This window comes from Corylus avellana, chromosome ca2 (genome assembly GCF_901000735.1).
Source record: "Corylus avellana chromosome ca2, CavTom2PMs-1.0".
Classification (NCBI taxonomy): Eukaryota; Viridiplantae; Streptophyta; class Magnoliopsida; order Fagales; family Betulaceae; genus Corylus; species Corylus avellana.
This window is the reverse complement of record NC_081542.1, coordinates 47,579,374-47,595,745: the sequence shown is the minus strand read 5'-3', so window position 1 is coordinate 47,595,745 and position 16,372 is coordinate 47,579,374. Positions and strand designations below refer to the sequence as shown.

Genomic DNA, 16,372 nt, shown 5'->3' with positions numbered 1-16,372 from the left:
TCAATGATAAGCATAGTTGATGTAATGATAATTAAAGGGAAATTAAGGGTATGCTTAAGAGAAAAACACGCGTCTCAAGGTGCAATCAGAGAAAAATTAGGCGTCGTGGATCATGTTGTTTCCTTTTATGGTGTGTAGAGAGAAGTGAGAGAGTGTGTCGATAAGAAAGGACAGATAGGGAACAGATAGACTTGGAGGAATGAGAACCAAATGATAAAATTGATGCAACACTGAAGGAGACTTGGTTCAATTGAAACCACTGCTACTCTCTCTCTCTCTCTCTCCAACTTTGTAGTGTGAAATCTGAAATCCTGTGAATATGGCACATGCTTACTACTGGACCGACCGTATTGCCGTAACCTCTGAGTGGATGTCCGCACATCGATCCCTGCTACCTAGCTACCTAGGGTCTATCACCCACATGCATGTTAACATTTTTACGTTGCCCTCTCTAATTGGTCCACGTTCAGAATTGAGGTGTTTTGGGTCCCCCTCTCCCTCTCTCTCTCTCTCTCTCTCTGTGTATATATATATATATGCTTATAATTAAGTAAGATTATTTATTTATTAATTGTAAGTTGTTTTATATATATTTGGGATTTTTTTGAATTGTTTTACAGTATTGAGAGTCAATTGCTATTGTTGTAAGTCTATTTAAATCAAGTTTATAAATAAAAACCGATAGAGTACCGTTACATACCCGATTTGTGTAGAGGGTGTACGTGTCTTGTATGGGTTTAAGATTTGGCTTTCAAGAGTGGGTATACGATATTATACATTTGCAGTATTAATCAACTCTTTATTTTTTTTTAACAATGATTGATTAATGGGTTGGTTGAATTAAATCAATATCGTGGAATGGCAGGTTGTTAATTAAAAATATAATTTCTTTAATGTTACTGAAATTGATATAAAAATAAATTAATTTCCAAACCTTGATTTAAAGGAATTAGTTCAGAAACAAAGAAACTTATCCTAAATTATCTTGATCTTTACAATTTTGTAACGTGAGGCCATGTGTGTGCTTTAACATCCCCAGCCCGTTAAGGCTGAGTTTGCCACTTTTCTCATTTTACAACAAAAGTTCTTGCAAAGATCTATAAGGTCTATCAGAGTACTTGATTTCAAAGGATACGATAAATGTATAAAACATTATTCAAGAGAGTTTATTACAAACGAAATTAGAAAACATTAAACTTTAGTTGCGGAATATCATATTATTACAATAATTGATATGAAAAGACTTTGAAAGTTAATAATTATTCCCGCCCCCATTCCGGCCTTCTATTCCAGCGTCCTTTCTACCTGAAAACAAGAAATAAAACTGAATGAGCCCAAAGGGGGCCCAGCAAGTAAAATCCACAACCATAAATAGTTTTGCTCCTTGTTCTCAGTTTTGATAATTGTTTTTACAAATAAATATACATCCAGCCATAATAATAATACATGTATGTACGGTTGCATCTTCCGTAGCATATACGTACTATTATATCTATTATTAGATCATCGTCATAAATCATCTTTATAAATCATAATCATAATGCATCGCTATAAATCATCATTGTAAATCATCATAGTATATCATCGTTGTAAATCATCATAGTATATCATCGTTGAAATTATATTATCATTTTCTCATATTATGGCCCATGTACACTATTACCCCTGTGTATGAGGGTTGCGGGTCATTGTGACCATGACACTGAACTGTGGCCTCAGCCATGCCCGACTGTTAATTAACTCTTTTCTTGGTGCACTCAACGGTCATGTTGATGGAATACCACCTTCTGGCATAGCCTCCTTCAGTGGTTTCGCCTCCATCCGAATATTGGTCCCGAACTCCTCTTATCCTTACTTATCTTGGAGCCAAAAATACTCTCCTCCATACATGTGCCCTCATTTCATAAACATTTAACTCATTTCTTGTACTTCTTTTGATGCATCTTAGGGCAACATGTAGGAGGGTTTATCATCATTCTTCTTTCTTATAATCATCATCCTTTCTCAACTTTCTTTTCTTATAATGAAAACTTTTCCAAATATAAACTTGTTGTACTTAGAAAGCATTTAAAGAAATAGAAACTTTCTAAATAATTCTTTTAGAAATCTTTCATGCATGCAACATATCTCCATGACAGGTAAATAAAATAATCATTTACAGTTTGATACAAGAATGAATAAATAGCATGACATGAAGTACTTTTAGAAGGGGTAGTGAATTTACTTACTATTAGACTGAAGCTAAAAAGTGGTCTGAATGATCTAGTTGCTCCAATCTGACTAACACCACTAGTATATCTTTCAAACTAATTTCTCAAGTCCGTTCTCTCTCGTGTTCTTTCTTTCTTGCAACGCTTTGTCTCGCTCTTTCTCTCTCTGTTTCGTGTAAATACTTTCAGAAAGAAGAAAGACCGAGTAGAAAACGGAAGAAGGAAGAATATGTGGAAGAGAGGATATGAGTGGTGAAAATTGTGAAGGGGAAGAGCTCTATTTATAGGAAAAAAATCAAATACCATTCCACCTTTCATTTACAATTCTACCCTTCAATTACTATTTCACCTACCATTTACTATTTTACCTACCATTTACTATTCTACTTACCAATCTCCAATTACCATTCATACAATATCATAAATCCCTCAAGAATTAACATCATTGCCTAATATGAATATTAATATAATCATAGCATCAAATTAATATCTCTAAAATAAGACTTTCAAAATCTGAGGTGCTACATGTGTGGTGATTAAGGGCCTATTTGAAATTGCGTTTGAATGGCCTAAAAGTGCTTTTAACACTCAAAAAGTCTGTTTGAAGAAAAAAGTATTCTTTTGGTAAAAAAAAATTAAAAGCACTTTTAAGAGTCCAAAAAACCTAAAAATGGCCAAAACACACTTTTAACAAAAGCTTAAAAATAAAACTTTTGCCCAAAAGCTATTTTCAACTTAAAAACTCTATTTTTTGAACGCAATTCCAAACAGACACTAAATAGGAAATGATATGATATCAGGCCTCCAGATTGATGGCTCAAACCCCTTGCAAAATATCTTGTGATATATATATATATATATATATATATATATATATATATATATATATATATATATATATATTATGGTTTTTCCCAAAAATCATTGGTACTCCCTTATAATAGACAAAATTGTTCCTGTGTTTATAATCAGGAGAACCAAAGAAATATTTCATGTCAGGCTACGTGGCCTGCTGCTAATCGTAGAATCACATTTCCTTTCAATTAGAAAAATACCACCCAAGTCCCAAAACTTTGAACCTCTTTTTTTCTTTTCATGTTCTTTTAGTCACAATGTCACATGGATAAATAGCAACTCTCCACCAGCCGTTTAATCGATCACTACACACTATTTGCAACATATATAGAGAGTGTGAACGTCATGCTGACAGCCCAAAAATATAATTAGGGTTAGTTTGGTCTTGGTCTTCCAGTTTTTCCAAACTAGCAATTTTAAAAAAAAAAAAAGAAAAAAAAAATTATAATTTTAAAATGCACGAAAACATGAATTCTTTCACTTTTTTATACCTACTCTCAATTAAACAAGATATTTTCTACGATTTTGTTTAAAAATGCACATTCATTTCACGTTTTCTGATGCGAACCGACCAGGTGGCCGGAATAAGGCTTGGTAAGATGTGGCCATGATAGCTAGGGAGGCAGTACATGTGGACTATCTAGAACAAGCATCGATATCAATTGCCATCCATGGAGGCCTGCACTTTAAACGTGCAGCACTATAGTACTATTGATATACTCATGACTGGTATTGACCGTGGAATTGAAGCCTTTTGAATTTTGCAGAAATCCTCTATTATTCTCACAATATGGAAGAGATAAGCAACTTGTGGTGTAAAATAGGGTGCTACCTAGCTAGCTTCTGCATAATCGAAGTAACATACAAGTTTACCCTAGCTACAAAATCAAAAACACCAAAGATCTCTTGCTTTTCTGACATTTTTTTTTTCTTCACTTAAATTTTTTTAATGAATTTTTGAGATAAGGAGAAACAACAACCTTAAGAGACAGGAGTATAGTAGGCCCATGCATATCTGATGATTTCTTTAAAACAACATGAGTGGTCTTGTTGGGAGACCGAAGGTTAATTAAGTATCTTATCTGGAGCATGGCCCGGGAATAAAATATGGAGAGTTTTGCCGACTAAAAATGACAAGTAATTATTAAATACGTGAGATGCATCTGGACGTGAAGGAGCAAAGCTTATTAATTAGGTTTAATGGGCCACAGGTTGAGTTGTCGAAAGCTCAAAACCTCCATCTTATACCTCTTACATCCTCCTTATATACCTCTGGCTGACAGAGCTCCGTCGACATCTTTAGTCGTCTGTAACACTAACCTAGTTAACATGATTTGCCCTATCTTTCAAAGACCAATATAAACGACATATATATAGATATTATCTGCATTCAAATCACAATTAATATGTTTTTTCCTGTTTTAATTTCCTTTTTTCTTTCAAGAAAGCACAAAACATCTTCAGTGGATTTCAACTGATCATCATTATCATCCTATAGATGGCTGATAAGTATTGCTAGTAAGAGGGAAGGAGTTGACGATTCGTGTTTGCATGTCATTGTATAAAAATTTGCCAATCGACCTTAAATATTGTGTTGAGTTCGAATCATATCGATGCATGAATATAAGGTTAAAACAGTTAACTCAGGTTAAAGTTTTCGTCAATTATTGAATGCATTTCAAAAATTATGTAAAAAATTATTAATCCTGATACACGCTTTTTGTCATTCGTCAACTCTGTTATAGTATTGAATGTATTTTAAAAATTATGTCAAAAATTATCAACTCTGTATACGCTTTTTGTCATTCTCACTGGTCTCTTTCAAGTCTTGTGTCCATGTCTTTAGGGTCAAAGCAAGAGGTCATGTCGTTGTTGGAGGCCCTTGCTTTAATTAAATCCCTTCAATCATTATGAGGCCCAAAAGATTCGGCCTTTTCAATTTTATTATATGAAGTTGACGTGCCGAAACGTGGCAATTTGGCCGCAGGAGACAATGCCACTCCCACTTGCTTCACATCATGTGGATTGCTGGATTCGTTTCCTCCTCTATCTACTTCTTTGCATAATGCTAACAATTAATTCTTCTTCTCTTTATTAATTCCTTTGCATCCTAATTATATAATGCACAAGGCCATCTTTATTTTTTCATTTTTAGCGAAAATAATGTAATTAACTTTCTCAGTAAATATAATATCATAAATAAAACCGGATAATATTCCATCTAAATTTGCTTCAGAGGATTCTAAATTGTCACCTTCATAATTAGTCTATGAATGACCATTTTGTGTTCCTCTTGACATGCTTCACACTCCATGATCGAAGACATTTTAATTATAACATCTTTACATCCTAGATTAGTAGATAATATTGACTCTACGATTGTCGTCCCATCCCATCCGCAAAGCATTTACAATTTCCATTGCATCTTCTTACAGCATTTGTGAAAATAACCACTTATTCTTGAATTGCCAGATTATTGCTTCTTGGTAGATATTTTTGGGAGGCTATTAGCCAATCACTTCAAAATCTTTTTCTATTAATTAACATATAAATGAGAAATTTTTTTCAAACTTTTGTGGGAGCCATGGCCCCTATTGGTCGCACGTCGCTCTACCACTATCCATTAGCGTTTGACGTTAAAATAGACTTATACATACAAAAATTTAATTGAAACAATCAAAATACCCGACTTTTTGACTTAAATGTCGCATTTTTCACTAAAAGAAAAAAAAAATACAACTAATTTTTTTCTTTATTTTTTTTAAAAGAAGAGAGACAGAGATAAGGTGGTCAAACTACCTCTTCAAGTACTTAAGGGAAAGGACTTTCGGGAGTGATTAAACCACTCATGCAACTATGGGAAAGGTTTAACGTGCCCTAAAAAAAAAAGAACTTTGGAATAGCCAAATTATCTCACAATCTTGGAGAATAGTTTGACTACTCTCGTATGGGTAGTGATATATTGCACACCCGGCCTGCATCAATAGTGATGCACGCCAGGCATACAGGCATAATTTTTTTTTTTTTTTTTTTTAAAAAAAAATAAAATAATAATAAAAAAAATTTTACGCTGGGCGTGTTGATGCACGCCGGGTGTGCAGTATATCACTACCCCCTCGTATTTGTATATGCCGATCAAACCACTCTCTCAACTTCTTGTTTTTTATTTTTTTATTTATTTTTTGTTTAAAGATAATATCGACATGTAAAGTAAAAAATTTACACGTGTTAATCTAAATATGGGTTGGTCTCATCTTCTCTTCTTCTTAGCTGAAAAGGGGGATTATCCAAGCACAATACCCATAGGCGAAGTACAGAGAGTCGAATTTCGGGGGTATGTGTCATTTCCAACTGTCGGACAGAATTTCAAATCAATTGACTTTAGGCTTTGGGCCAAATCCAAATCAATTGTTGCTCAAAACTTCCCATCCTGGAATTTGGACCACATTCTTGAAAAAAAAAAAATCCACTCATCCAAAGGGCCCATTAGCGATAATTCCACCTAGATTTGGGCCCCCCGCCCCCCCAAAAAAAAAAGAAGCCCTACACCTTGCACATTGACTATAAAATTGTTACCCACTTAAATTTTGCAAAATTACTGATTTTGAAGCTACTGTAAAAATATTAATGTACCCTTTCTCCAATTTAAAAAAGAAGAAAAAGAATTGGTGGAGATATAGCTAATTGATTGAAGATGTTGCAAAAAAGAAAGGAGGAGGAAATGAAGATTCAAACTATTGACTTTTTTTTTTTTTTTTTTTTTACTAAAAAAAAGTTTATAAAGTGAGCAAAAAGAGAAATTACTCAAGTCCATTCAAGTCTCTAAGAGGTAGCTCAATCAATTAGGACTATACCTAATGAAACAGATGTTATTAGTTCGAATTCTCCATGTCAAAAAAAGAAAAGAAAAAGAAAAAGTTAAGTCTATTCAATTGTCACTTTGTCTGCATTACACAAATAGATGATGTGATACCAATATCATGTCAACATATCTTGTACCGACAATCTCCAATTTGGGCGGCACCAATAAGATTATAAAACAAATGTAACTTTAGTTTTTAAATTATTGGTGTGAGACTTACTTAATTGGTTAATTACAGATAAAATATATATTTTTTATTTCTTAAATTATTGGTGTGTGAGAGTTAATTAAACGTTAAGGTTAAGGTTATGAATTTAATATTTTTGTTTGCTTGTCAAATAGTTCAAGAAATATGTGCTTTTGTTCTTGAAAAAAAAAAAAGAAAAAAAAAAAGAAAAGGGTTTTTGGGATGGGACGGGAGGGCAGCGCATGGTTGGTATTAAAAGGCCGGGGCCCAGATCTGTTTAATAAGAATTTGGCCCAAACCCAATTATTTATGATTGATTCCTTCTCACTCATGCATTTCTCTTTCCCGTATTCCCTTTTCTTTTCCAACAAAAACTGTAAAACTAAAAAAAAAAAAAAAAAAAAATGTTAGCTTCATCTACCTTAAGCATCTCGAACCTACGAGTCAAACCCACCTCGTCCAACCAAGTCGCTCCCGAACCTGACCCTGAGCCACAGGCTCGGAAGCTCAAAGGCAGCGGTCAGCTGAACCGGTGGTCCAGAGCTCGAGCCGTACGTTCGGGCCGCAAGCTGGACCGACCGGCCCACCGGGCCCAGGTAGTGGAACCGAAGCCTCGGGTTCAACCAAGAGAGACCACGTCCCTAGAGCCTACTTCTACAACGGGAGGTGACGGCGACGATAACGTGGACGTGGCGGGGGCCAAGTCGATATACATGGTCTCTGACGGAACTGGATGGACGGTGGAGCATTCCGTCAGCGCGGCGTTGGGGCAATTCGACCACTGCTTGGTGGATCGTGGGTGCCCTGTAAATACCCACTTGTTTTCTGGAGTAAGATGTCTATTACTTTTTTTTCTCTCTCTCTTTTAAGTCTTTTAAGATAAGGAGATATGCTATAGTTCGGCCGTAGGTGTACCTCTTGCCACCTAGGTGTACCTCTTTACCATTACCTTAATTAATTTAGTTAATTTGCTTATTCACTTACTCAGTATTTACCACATTAATATTTATCACATGTGAGTTCACTGAGTTGTTGTCATATTTTACAACTAGAGACTAAATCTTAATTATTTAATTTGAAAAAAATAATTAAAATTTAAAGAATTTTACATTATAAAATATCTTAATAATTGAAAAATTATTGGTATTTAAATCATTTATTTATTTTATTAAAAATGAATATGATAACTTGCATTTTGGAGACATGTAAATTGTGAGAATAATCTTTAACCTAATTTGAAGGAATACGTTATACTTTACCAATGTCAATTTTATGCAATCCCCAACAGCTTTGATTGAAAAACATTTTCTATGTAGTAGAAGGAGGTTCCTGATCCTGGGCCATGAATTTGTAGGAGGGTGGCAATGATGAAAGCTTCATGTAGAGAAGCTCTTTTTTGGACCCAATTTGGCATACTCATCTTGAGTTCCTTGAACAACAACATTCAGTTGAAAGTTATACATTATATTCCCACATTTTTTTCAATAGTAAGATCTCCCCATTAGAACCTGGACTACCCAACTTCTTATATGGTAAATCTTGCATCTTGTGTTATGGTACAAGTGTGTTGACAAATTCATGTGTCAAAACATATATGTGATTTGGGTTGTAATAGTTTAGGTCTTGGATTAGGGTTGAGTCGGTGTAAAATGTCGGTTTAAGAGAATGTCGAAATTGAAGATTTGAAGACTTCGAGCGATGCCCGATTGTAGTTGGATCGATTGAACTAGTGTGACCAGTTCTCATACAAAAACTCAAGGGATTAGGTGTAGGTGTTGTAAAAGAAAAAAAAAAATACAGCACTTATGCTGTAATATTTTCTTCAAGGGTCTAGATTTAATTTCAAGTCTTTCATAAGAAAAAGAGAGAAAGTGAAATTAAATATGAATCATTACAAAACTACAAGATAGGTGCTGTAATTAATTTTCTTTTACAGCACCTAAGCCAAATCCAAACCCAAGAGGTTCAATTGATCGAAGTGGTGCAGAAGTTTCCCATACTGATTGTGAAGAGGCTTGATTGGAAGTTCGATTGATCAAAGATGTACATAAAGTCTTTTTGCAAAAACTCGAGAGGTTCAATCGATACTTCGATTGCAATTGGATCGAGCAAACACATGCGATCTTGAAACCCTAAAGTTTGATCGATCAAAATGGCTACAAATTTTTTTATATTTTTTAGCCTACTTACATTTTTAAACCCAGATTTCACCCTACCTTTATAAGCCTTTTGAACCACAATATAACCCAAATTCCCAGGTTGCAAAGGAACACTATAGAAGAAAGGTCAAAGTTCTGGAGCTGCTATGACAAGAGACAAACGAGTTGTTTGTGGGGATACAAGTCAGTGTTTAGACTACAAAGGTTTTGCGAGAATAGACTGATTGAAATTTGTTTTCTTGTATAGTGGATTTTTTTTTAAGAGTTGGTTGCCCTTAGAAGGATTTTTCTTTTAAAGAGTTCTTTAAAAGTTTTTCAGTTCGTTACCAAAATCTGCATATTGAATTTATTTTATGCTTTATCTGATTTTGGTGATTGTCAGTGTGCTTGATAGATTTTTAAAATGTTGTGATTGTCTACAAACACCTATTCACCACCCCCTTTAGGTGTTCTGCATTTTTCAAATTGAATTGAATTGTCCTAAATTTCGTGACTTGTACTGACTTTGATGCTATGGCATCCACATACTTGCCAGATTGATGATGTAGAGCGGTTAATGGAGATTGTTAGGCAAGCAGCCAAAGATGGTGCTATGCTTGTGTACACTTTAGCTGACCCATCAATGGCTGATTCTGCCAGGCAAGCCAGCAAGCTGTGGGGTATACCCTCAACAGACGTACTCGGCCCAATCACAGAGGCAATTGCTTCGCATCTAGGGGTCGTACCATCTGGCCTCCCCCGCGGGGCTCCTGGCAGGAGTTTTCCCCTTACTGACGAATACTTCCGTCGGATTGAGGCAATTGAATTTACCATCAAGCAAGATGATGGAGCACTACCCCAAAATCTTCAGAAAGCTGATATTGTTCTTACTGGTGTCTCTCGTACTGGGAAGACGCCATTATCAATTTATATATCACAAAAAGGATACAAAGTGGCAAATGTGCCTATTGTAATGGGTGTAGAATTGCCAAAAAGTCTCTTTGAGGTAGATCCAGAGAAGGTTTTTGGTTTGACGATAAATCCTCTAGTCTTGCAAACAATCAGAAAAGCAAGAGCCAAGAGTCTGGGCTTCAGCGAAGAAACAAGGAGTAACTATTCGGAGATGGACTATGTTAGAGATGATCTGGAACATGCCGGTAGGATTTTCGCACAAAATCCAGTCTGGCCAGTAATCGGTAAGAATCTGATGTTTATTAACCATCTACTTTGGATTTTGATTCTCTCTGCTAATGAATCTTTCATTTTGTTACCTCCTGCTATTTCAGAAGTGACAGGAAAAGCAATAGAAGAAACTGCCGCGGTTGTATTGAGGCTTTACAATGACAGGAAGCAGAGGTGCTCAATGCCAAGAATCTCAAAACGCTACTAGAGATGTCAAGTTGTTATCGAGGAGGTAGGGATATGTGATGCTGATGCTGAATGGTAGAGAGTTCCTTCTTATATTGAACCCTCATGGCACAAGTTGCAATATCCACAACAATAAGTTGAAATGAACTAATCAATTTTGAAACATATGCTTGTCACTAGATATCTTAATGTATATAATCATGAAAAAGAATGGTTGCTGGCTGTATCATCCCAAATGATTGGTTGTTCAAAGCTTCCCTCAAATAGTTTTGTCACTAACTATTGTAGTCAGGGTTTAGGCACACCTTTGGTGGATTTGGGGTAATCGATATTCATGTTGTTGCCATGACTGCTAAACTTGTCATATTAACAAGTAAATCTTGTTACTTGTATCTGCCCATTGACGTATGCCTGCCTTATTTTTCTTGTAGACTAATGCTACTCTTCACTCTTGTATAGTAATGCCTTACTTTAAAAAAAAAACAAAAAGAAATCCATTCAAAACATGTCACGTTCAGCTGGTGTGATAAGTAGAGTTACTTTTCTTGTATTATGTTGCATATTTTGTATGCTGATGCCTAACTTGACCCGGGTGGGGATGTCTGTCAAGCTGTCAGCTCTTGCAGAGTAGCATCTGTTAAAGTTAAATCAAGCATGACTTCTTCTGATTCTTAATTCTTAGAAATTTGTAACCAAACATGTAATGGATTGGAGATGTTATGAAGTTGCTGGGTGTACCTAAATTTTTGTCTGTTCAATGCTAGGCAAAGCATTCCTCACCCTCCCATGTTTCTGAAAAAAAGTAGAAGATTCTAGTGCGCATGCGCACATTGAGCATATTTTATTTCTTACAAATCTAATGGTTGTTTTCATCCCTCTGCCTACTCACATGGAAGCCACATACAACAAAAAGGCCTGTCCAAGTTGGAGTGCCAAAAGAGGAAACGGAGCAGAAGGTATGGGAAGAAGAGCAAAAAGTAACTTCTAATCATCCACTAAGCTGTATAGAGACAGCAAATATACAAAAGGAAAAAAAAACAAAGAAGGAAAAACTCATTTGCTCTGATCTCTGCCATTCATTCTAAAAAAGAAGATTCTTTTTCTTTGTCACAATGCAGTATGTCATTTTCTTCGTCTGTAAATTTTTTAAATGCCTGGAGAAAAAGCTTAGAACTGCCAACTCTGAAGCCATGTCATGTCCACTTCTGTCCTGATTCTCTTTTAAGGCTGTGTCTATGGTCGCTGCTGCCAATCCAAACCATCTTCATCTTCATTGAGCTTGCCAATTGAAAGGGTGAAGTATATCAACAAGATTGTTCCCATGCTTGACCTGCCGCGAAACAAACAAAAAAGAAAAAGCAAAAAGGAAAATCTTTAGAAGTTGGAGGAAACAAAGTGTCTCTGTAGAAAGCCGCAACAGCAATAGTAGACTTACAAGGTGGCAAATAAGAAGAGAATCTTCTTAGGATCAAGGACCCATGGAGAACGCCTAAAACTATTTCTCCTAGAAATGCTTCTGCTTTCGGTGGGGGTGGTGATGTTGCCGGTGGTGATGGTGATCTGATGATGAACTTGTGGGTTGCTAGAATTATCCATGATCCCTACTGCCACCACTGCAGACTTTTCAGGCGTGCTAGACCCTACCATATATAGCAGCTCCTGATTAATAATTTCATCCCCCAGTATACACACACATATATGATATATATATCTAGAATATATAGTTTGGCCAAGACGATCTTCACCGTCCACTTTCCAATAATACAAACGCACATGCCTCCAAGAAATGCATGCCCACAAAGGAATGATAATCTGTCTTCTACATTTCTACCAAAATAAAGAAAAAGGACAAGATACCAAGTCCTTAGTCCCAAATTCATTTGCTCTACACTCCATAGTGACCCAGCAATCTGATAATACATCTCTTTCATAATTAGTTGTAATCTAGCTACTTAATCCCTTGACCCCATGATATATGATCGTATATGAGTTAGTTTGTTTTTCGCATAATAGAGTTGCTTCTCTCCCTTTCCATTCATAACGTGTCTCCAACATGTTTAAGGGTAGGTGACAACTAGGGAAACGTAGACTAATGCCACCAAAATGCTGTGGACCAAACTAAATCATGTTCCAAGTTCCAACCATCACGCCCTAATTTATGTAATTAAACAACTATATAAAAAAAAAAAAAACAAATATAGGAAAACTTCATTTAATCTCATAACTATCAGTGTTTTTGCAATCATAACATCGGCTTTTACTTTTTGCAAGGTCGGTATTCCAAAAATTTTCTCCTTTTAAATATGGGTATTTTAACCAAAAGTTGGTGAAAATTAAAAAACGGAAAATTCTTGCGATACCGACATTGCAAAAATTAAAAGTTTGATATTATGATTTCAAAAACGGCGATATTTTAAGGGAAAGTGAAATTTCTCTTAAAAATTAATAATCGTGAAGAAGCACTAGTGAGTCCCTACGTCAGTGTGAGAGGCTGGTAGAGGTTGGTAATGAGTCTAATGACTAATGATCCATAGCAACAATATAATACTTATTCTTCCCACATTTGGACCCCAATTCTCCAAAACAAATCCAACTAATAAGGGTTGGAACTGGGACACACTAATCCATTAATTAAATCACTTTAATACCTTTAATAATAATGATGATGAATGTAAATGGTTAATTTGTTGACGATGGTTTGGAACAGTGTTCTGATGTCACATAAATATAAAACTGTTTTGACGTTTTTAAGAGTATTTGTGTTTGAGTTGTTTGTTAATATTTTTGTTACGAGGTAAAAAAAAAAACAAAAGTAAAAACAAAACTTTTAAGAAAAGAACCAATAATTGTTAGAGCAGTGGAAAAGGGAATAAGTTTGTAAAGAAAATGGTACCTCTGGGCGATGATGTGGAGGCAACAATATCTCTTTCGTTAGCAGTACTAGCAATGGGAGTAATCTTTTTCTCGCCGCCACGCTGAGGCCCTTTCCGGGAAAGGCTTCTCTGCAACTTTTCCCATCAAAGTAGAAGATTAAGCAGGGCAGAGAAAAAGGCTCTTGAAAGATGATGCAGCTAGCTAGCTTGCTTGTTTGTATTTACTAATGTGCCATTAAAGAAGTGGGAAAGTCAAAAGTACATTGGCAATGGAGGTTAGATAATAGTGAAATCATGTTCGAGATAGACATTCCATTTGAAATTGAACAAAATGGAAATTAACGTGTTATCTGGGCTGTGTTGTTTTCTCCATTCAAGAAATGGAAACGTGTTATCTGGGGTGTGTTGTTTTCTCCATTCAAGAATGTCAACAATAATTGAGAAATTAATCATTATTAATTAATTAAGACAACTGTACTTTGAAATTTAATATTGAAAATTGAAAATTTAGACACCCCCACTCAAAAACAAAAGAGAAAAAAAATGAGAGCTTTTAATTAAAGAGAAGAAAAGCTTACAGTAATTCGTGAATTTGCAGTAATATCTTTATTGGTGAGGCGGGAGAAGCTCTCCATGTCAATAACTAAGCTGTCGGAATTATCGGCGGTATACTGAAAGCCGTTCATATGATCGGAAACCGATATTTTCTGGTTACCCATATTCTCTTCTGAGCCACAAACCTGTCATGATCATTATCTGTCTTCTAAGAACTAATTCAACAACGACCCAGAAAAAACTCACAGAGAGATAGAGAAGAATATGAATGAATGAGACAATTAATGAATGGATGAAGAAAAGATGCAAAGCCCAATAAAACAGTTGGGAGGAAGAAATGTAATTTGAAAGAAAAAACCAGAAAACTGAAGCTCACCAACTTTGGATTTTCCGCCATATCCGTCACTTTCCAGGGAAGAAAGTCGACGAAGAAAAATGCAAAGAGAGGTGGTTGGCACTTGGCAGCGTCACCGTGGCGTGCCGAATGGGTCAATCCTTATGTACTACCTGATTGGAAAAGAAAAAAAGGGATTACAAACGGGAACGAATAAGTCAAAACTTGGATAAACAAAATACATAATAGAAACAACTCTCCGTGAATGATTAGTAAGAAAGAAACTTAACCAACAAAAGAAAACAGAGCTGTTTTTATTTTTTTCCTTCTTCTTCAGACAACCTTTAATTCTTCTTCTATCTTCCTCAACCTGTCACCAACGAAAAAACAAATTAAACAAACGACGACGTTAATCAAATAAAATAAAGTTAATTTGTTCTCTACGAGAAACGCTGTAGATTATAACTGACTTACAACCACTCCGTGTTTTGTCGAATTGAGAAGATAATTCTGGTGAAGCAAAGGAACAGAGCTGATCAAGAAAGAGATAGAAATTGTTCCGTTGAGGAGGAAAACGATGATCGGGGTGGGTTGGAAGGGAAAAGAGAGAAATATTGGTCGTGTGTGGGAGTCTGCAGAAGTATAAACAGTAGGAGCCGGCAATTTCTTACAATTCTTCTCTTTCTCTGGCTTTTTTAAATGGCGATGAGTTGTTTATGCGATCCTTGTAACGTTTATTAATACTTTTATATTTGTTTGTGATCATTCAAATGGACGATGTGGGTGGTGGAGATCACGCAGGGTTGACCCACTCTAACTATCCTGGACCTTTCGTCTATAATAAACGGCATCCGCTGCTTCTACCTTTGAAATGTTAATGTCCCTTTAATTAATCCATATTTGGGTTAATTTAATTTAATTTTTTTTTTTTGGGTGTCTTTACATTTTTTAAATATATTTTTGGGATAAATATCAAACTCAGGCTTGATGCTACACGTGTAAGTATGTGCAACTATCACTCACGGCAGATTAGGGGTGTTAGCCTAATTTAAAGGAAAGAGAATAGAACAACTAGCTTAATTACTTTCTTCAAATCCACTTTGTTCTCCGGAAATCGCCAATTAGGCAATTATAATACATGACTTTCTTTTTCTTTTTCTTTTTTTGGGTAAGTTTTAATGAATTAAAAGACAAAATCAATACAAATACAGTGGGGCATATATATATATATATATATATATATATCCCGTGGTAGAGCCAAGATTTTAGTTCACATGGGCAAGAGTAAATAATTGAGTTTAACAAAAATTGTAGGTCCATAGCCTATAGGCTGTAGTGTTGCATTGGTGCACGTCAATACCTTTGGCAAATTGGTAAGAATTTGTTTTGACATTTTCCACCACACTCCATATAATTTTTGTTATTACTTTTGGGGGTAATTAATTGTGACAACTTTCAGTTTTATAAAGGGACGTTGTTTAGAGGATTGGATGACATTGGCAGGCTTTTTTTTTTAGGTGTAGGCAAGAGAGGAATCAGTACATGTAGTAAAGAAAATTGGGGTTACCCATAGCTACCTCCGGCCCTAGGTGTATGTGTCATGCTAGAAGTTCATCTTGTATTCATTTTGTGTCACTTTAAGAATGATGTGGCTTCTAAAATTATTATTGAAGCTTGTTAGATAACTCTCTTCATGTTATCAAGAATTTAAACATACACTCAAGTAAAGATAAGGATAGCATTAGATAGAACTTTTACAGGAGATGACATAGAGATTACAAATATAAATTCAAATTACAAATGGTTTACAGATAAGATAAGCTAGCTAATATTATCTTTATCACAATTAATGTTATCCTTACTTTCACTTGAGTGTATGTTTGAATTAATTCTTGTTAACATGGAGAGAATTATCAACTGATAACCCTCTAATAGAGCTTGTGATTGATCATTATTGTATTTTGATTAAATGATGATTTTAAAAACCACC

At 35.3% G+C, this 16,372-nt stretch overlaps 2 protein-coding genes across 3 annotated transcripts; one reads left to right on the top strand and one right to left on the bottom strand.

Annotated features, from left to right (window-relative positions):
* The first annotated feature begins 7,488 nt into the window (after positions 1-7,488).
* Positions 7,489-11,604, top strand: LOC132170602 (probable pyruvate, phosphate dikinase regulatory protein, chloroplastic). 2 transcript variants are annotated; one of them, XM_059581632.1, is made up of 4 exons: positions 7,489-7,944; positions 9,809-10,448; positions 10,539-10,666; positions 11,517-11,604. In XM_059581632.1, exons 1-3 carry the CDS (start codon positions 7,519-7,521, stop codon positions 10,640-10,642), a joined length of 1,170 nt encoding a protein of 389 aa, XP_059437615.1. In that variant the 5' UTR covers positions 7,489-7,518; the 3' UTR covers positions 10,643-10,666; positions 11,517-11,604. The 2 variants fall into 2 exon arrangements, with proteins under 2 accessions (XP_059437615.1, XP_059437614.1); XM_059581631.1 differs by lacking the exon at positions 11,517-11,604 and having other exon boundaries at positions 10,539-11,008.
* On the bottom strand, positions 11,428-15,114 carry LOC132170603 (uncharacterized). Its single transcript, XM_059581633.1, has 7 exons — positions 14,857-15,114; positions 14,673-14,752; positions 14,425-14,555; positions 14,072-14,233; positions 13,514-13,628; positions 12,056-12,260; positions 11,428-11,950 (listed from the first exon to the last, which is right to left on the bottom strand). The coding sequence occupies exons 3-7, from the start codon at positions 14,443-14,445 to the stop codon at positions 11,854-11,856; spliced, it is 600 nt and encodes a 199-aa protein (XP_059437616.1). The 5' UTR covers positions 14,446-14,555; positions 14,673-14,752; positions 14,857-15,114; the 3' UTR covers positions 11,428-11,853.
* Positions 15,115-16,372: the final 1,258 nt, after the last annotated feature.

Excerpts from the sequence above, each read along its gene's own strand:
- LOC132170602 (XM_059581632.1), top strand. The coding sequence starts at position 7,519 with ATGTTAGCTTCATCTACCTTAAGCATCTCGAACCTACGAGTCAAACCC. Across the intron at positions 7,945-9,808 it reads ATACCCACTTGTTTTCTGGA|ATTGATGATGTAGAGCGGTT; the intron begins GTAAGATGTCTA and ends CATACTTGCCAG. Across the intron at positions 10,449-10,538 it reads TCCAGTCTGGCCAGTAATCG|AAGTGACAGGAAAAGCAATA; the intron begins GTAAGAATCTGA and ends CTGCTATTTCAG.
- LOC132170603 (XM_059581633.1), bottom strand. The coding sequence starts at position 14,445 with ATGGCGGAAAATCCAAAGTTG. Across the intron at positions 13,629-14,071 it reads CTGCAAATTCACGAATTACT|TTGCAGAGAAGCCTTTCCCG; the intron begins GTAAGCTTTTCT and ends TGATGGGAAAAG. Across the intron at positions 12,261-13,513 it reads CTCCACATCATCGCCCAGAG|GGTCTAGCACGCCTGAAAAG; the intron begins GTACCATTTTCT and ends TATATATGGTAG.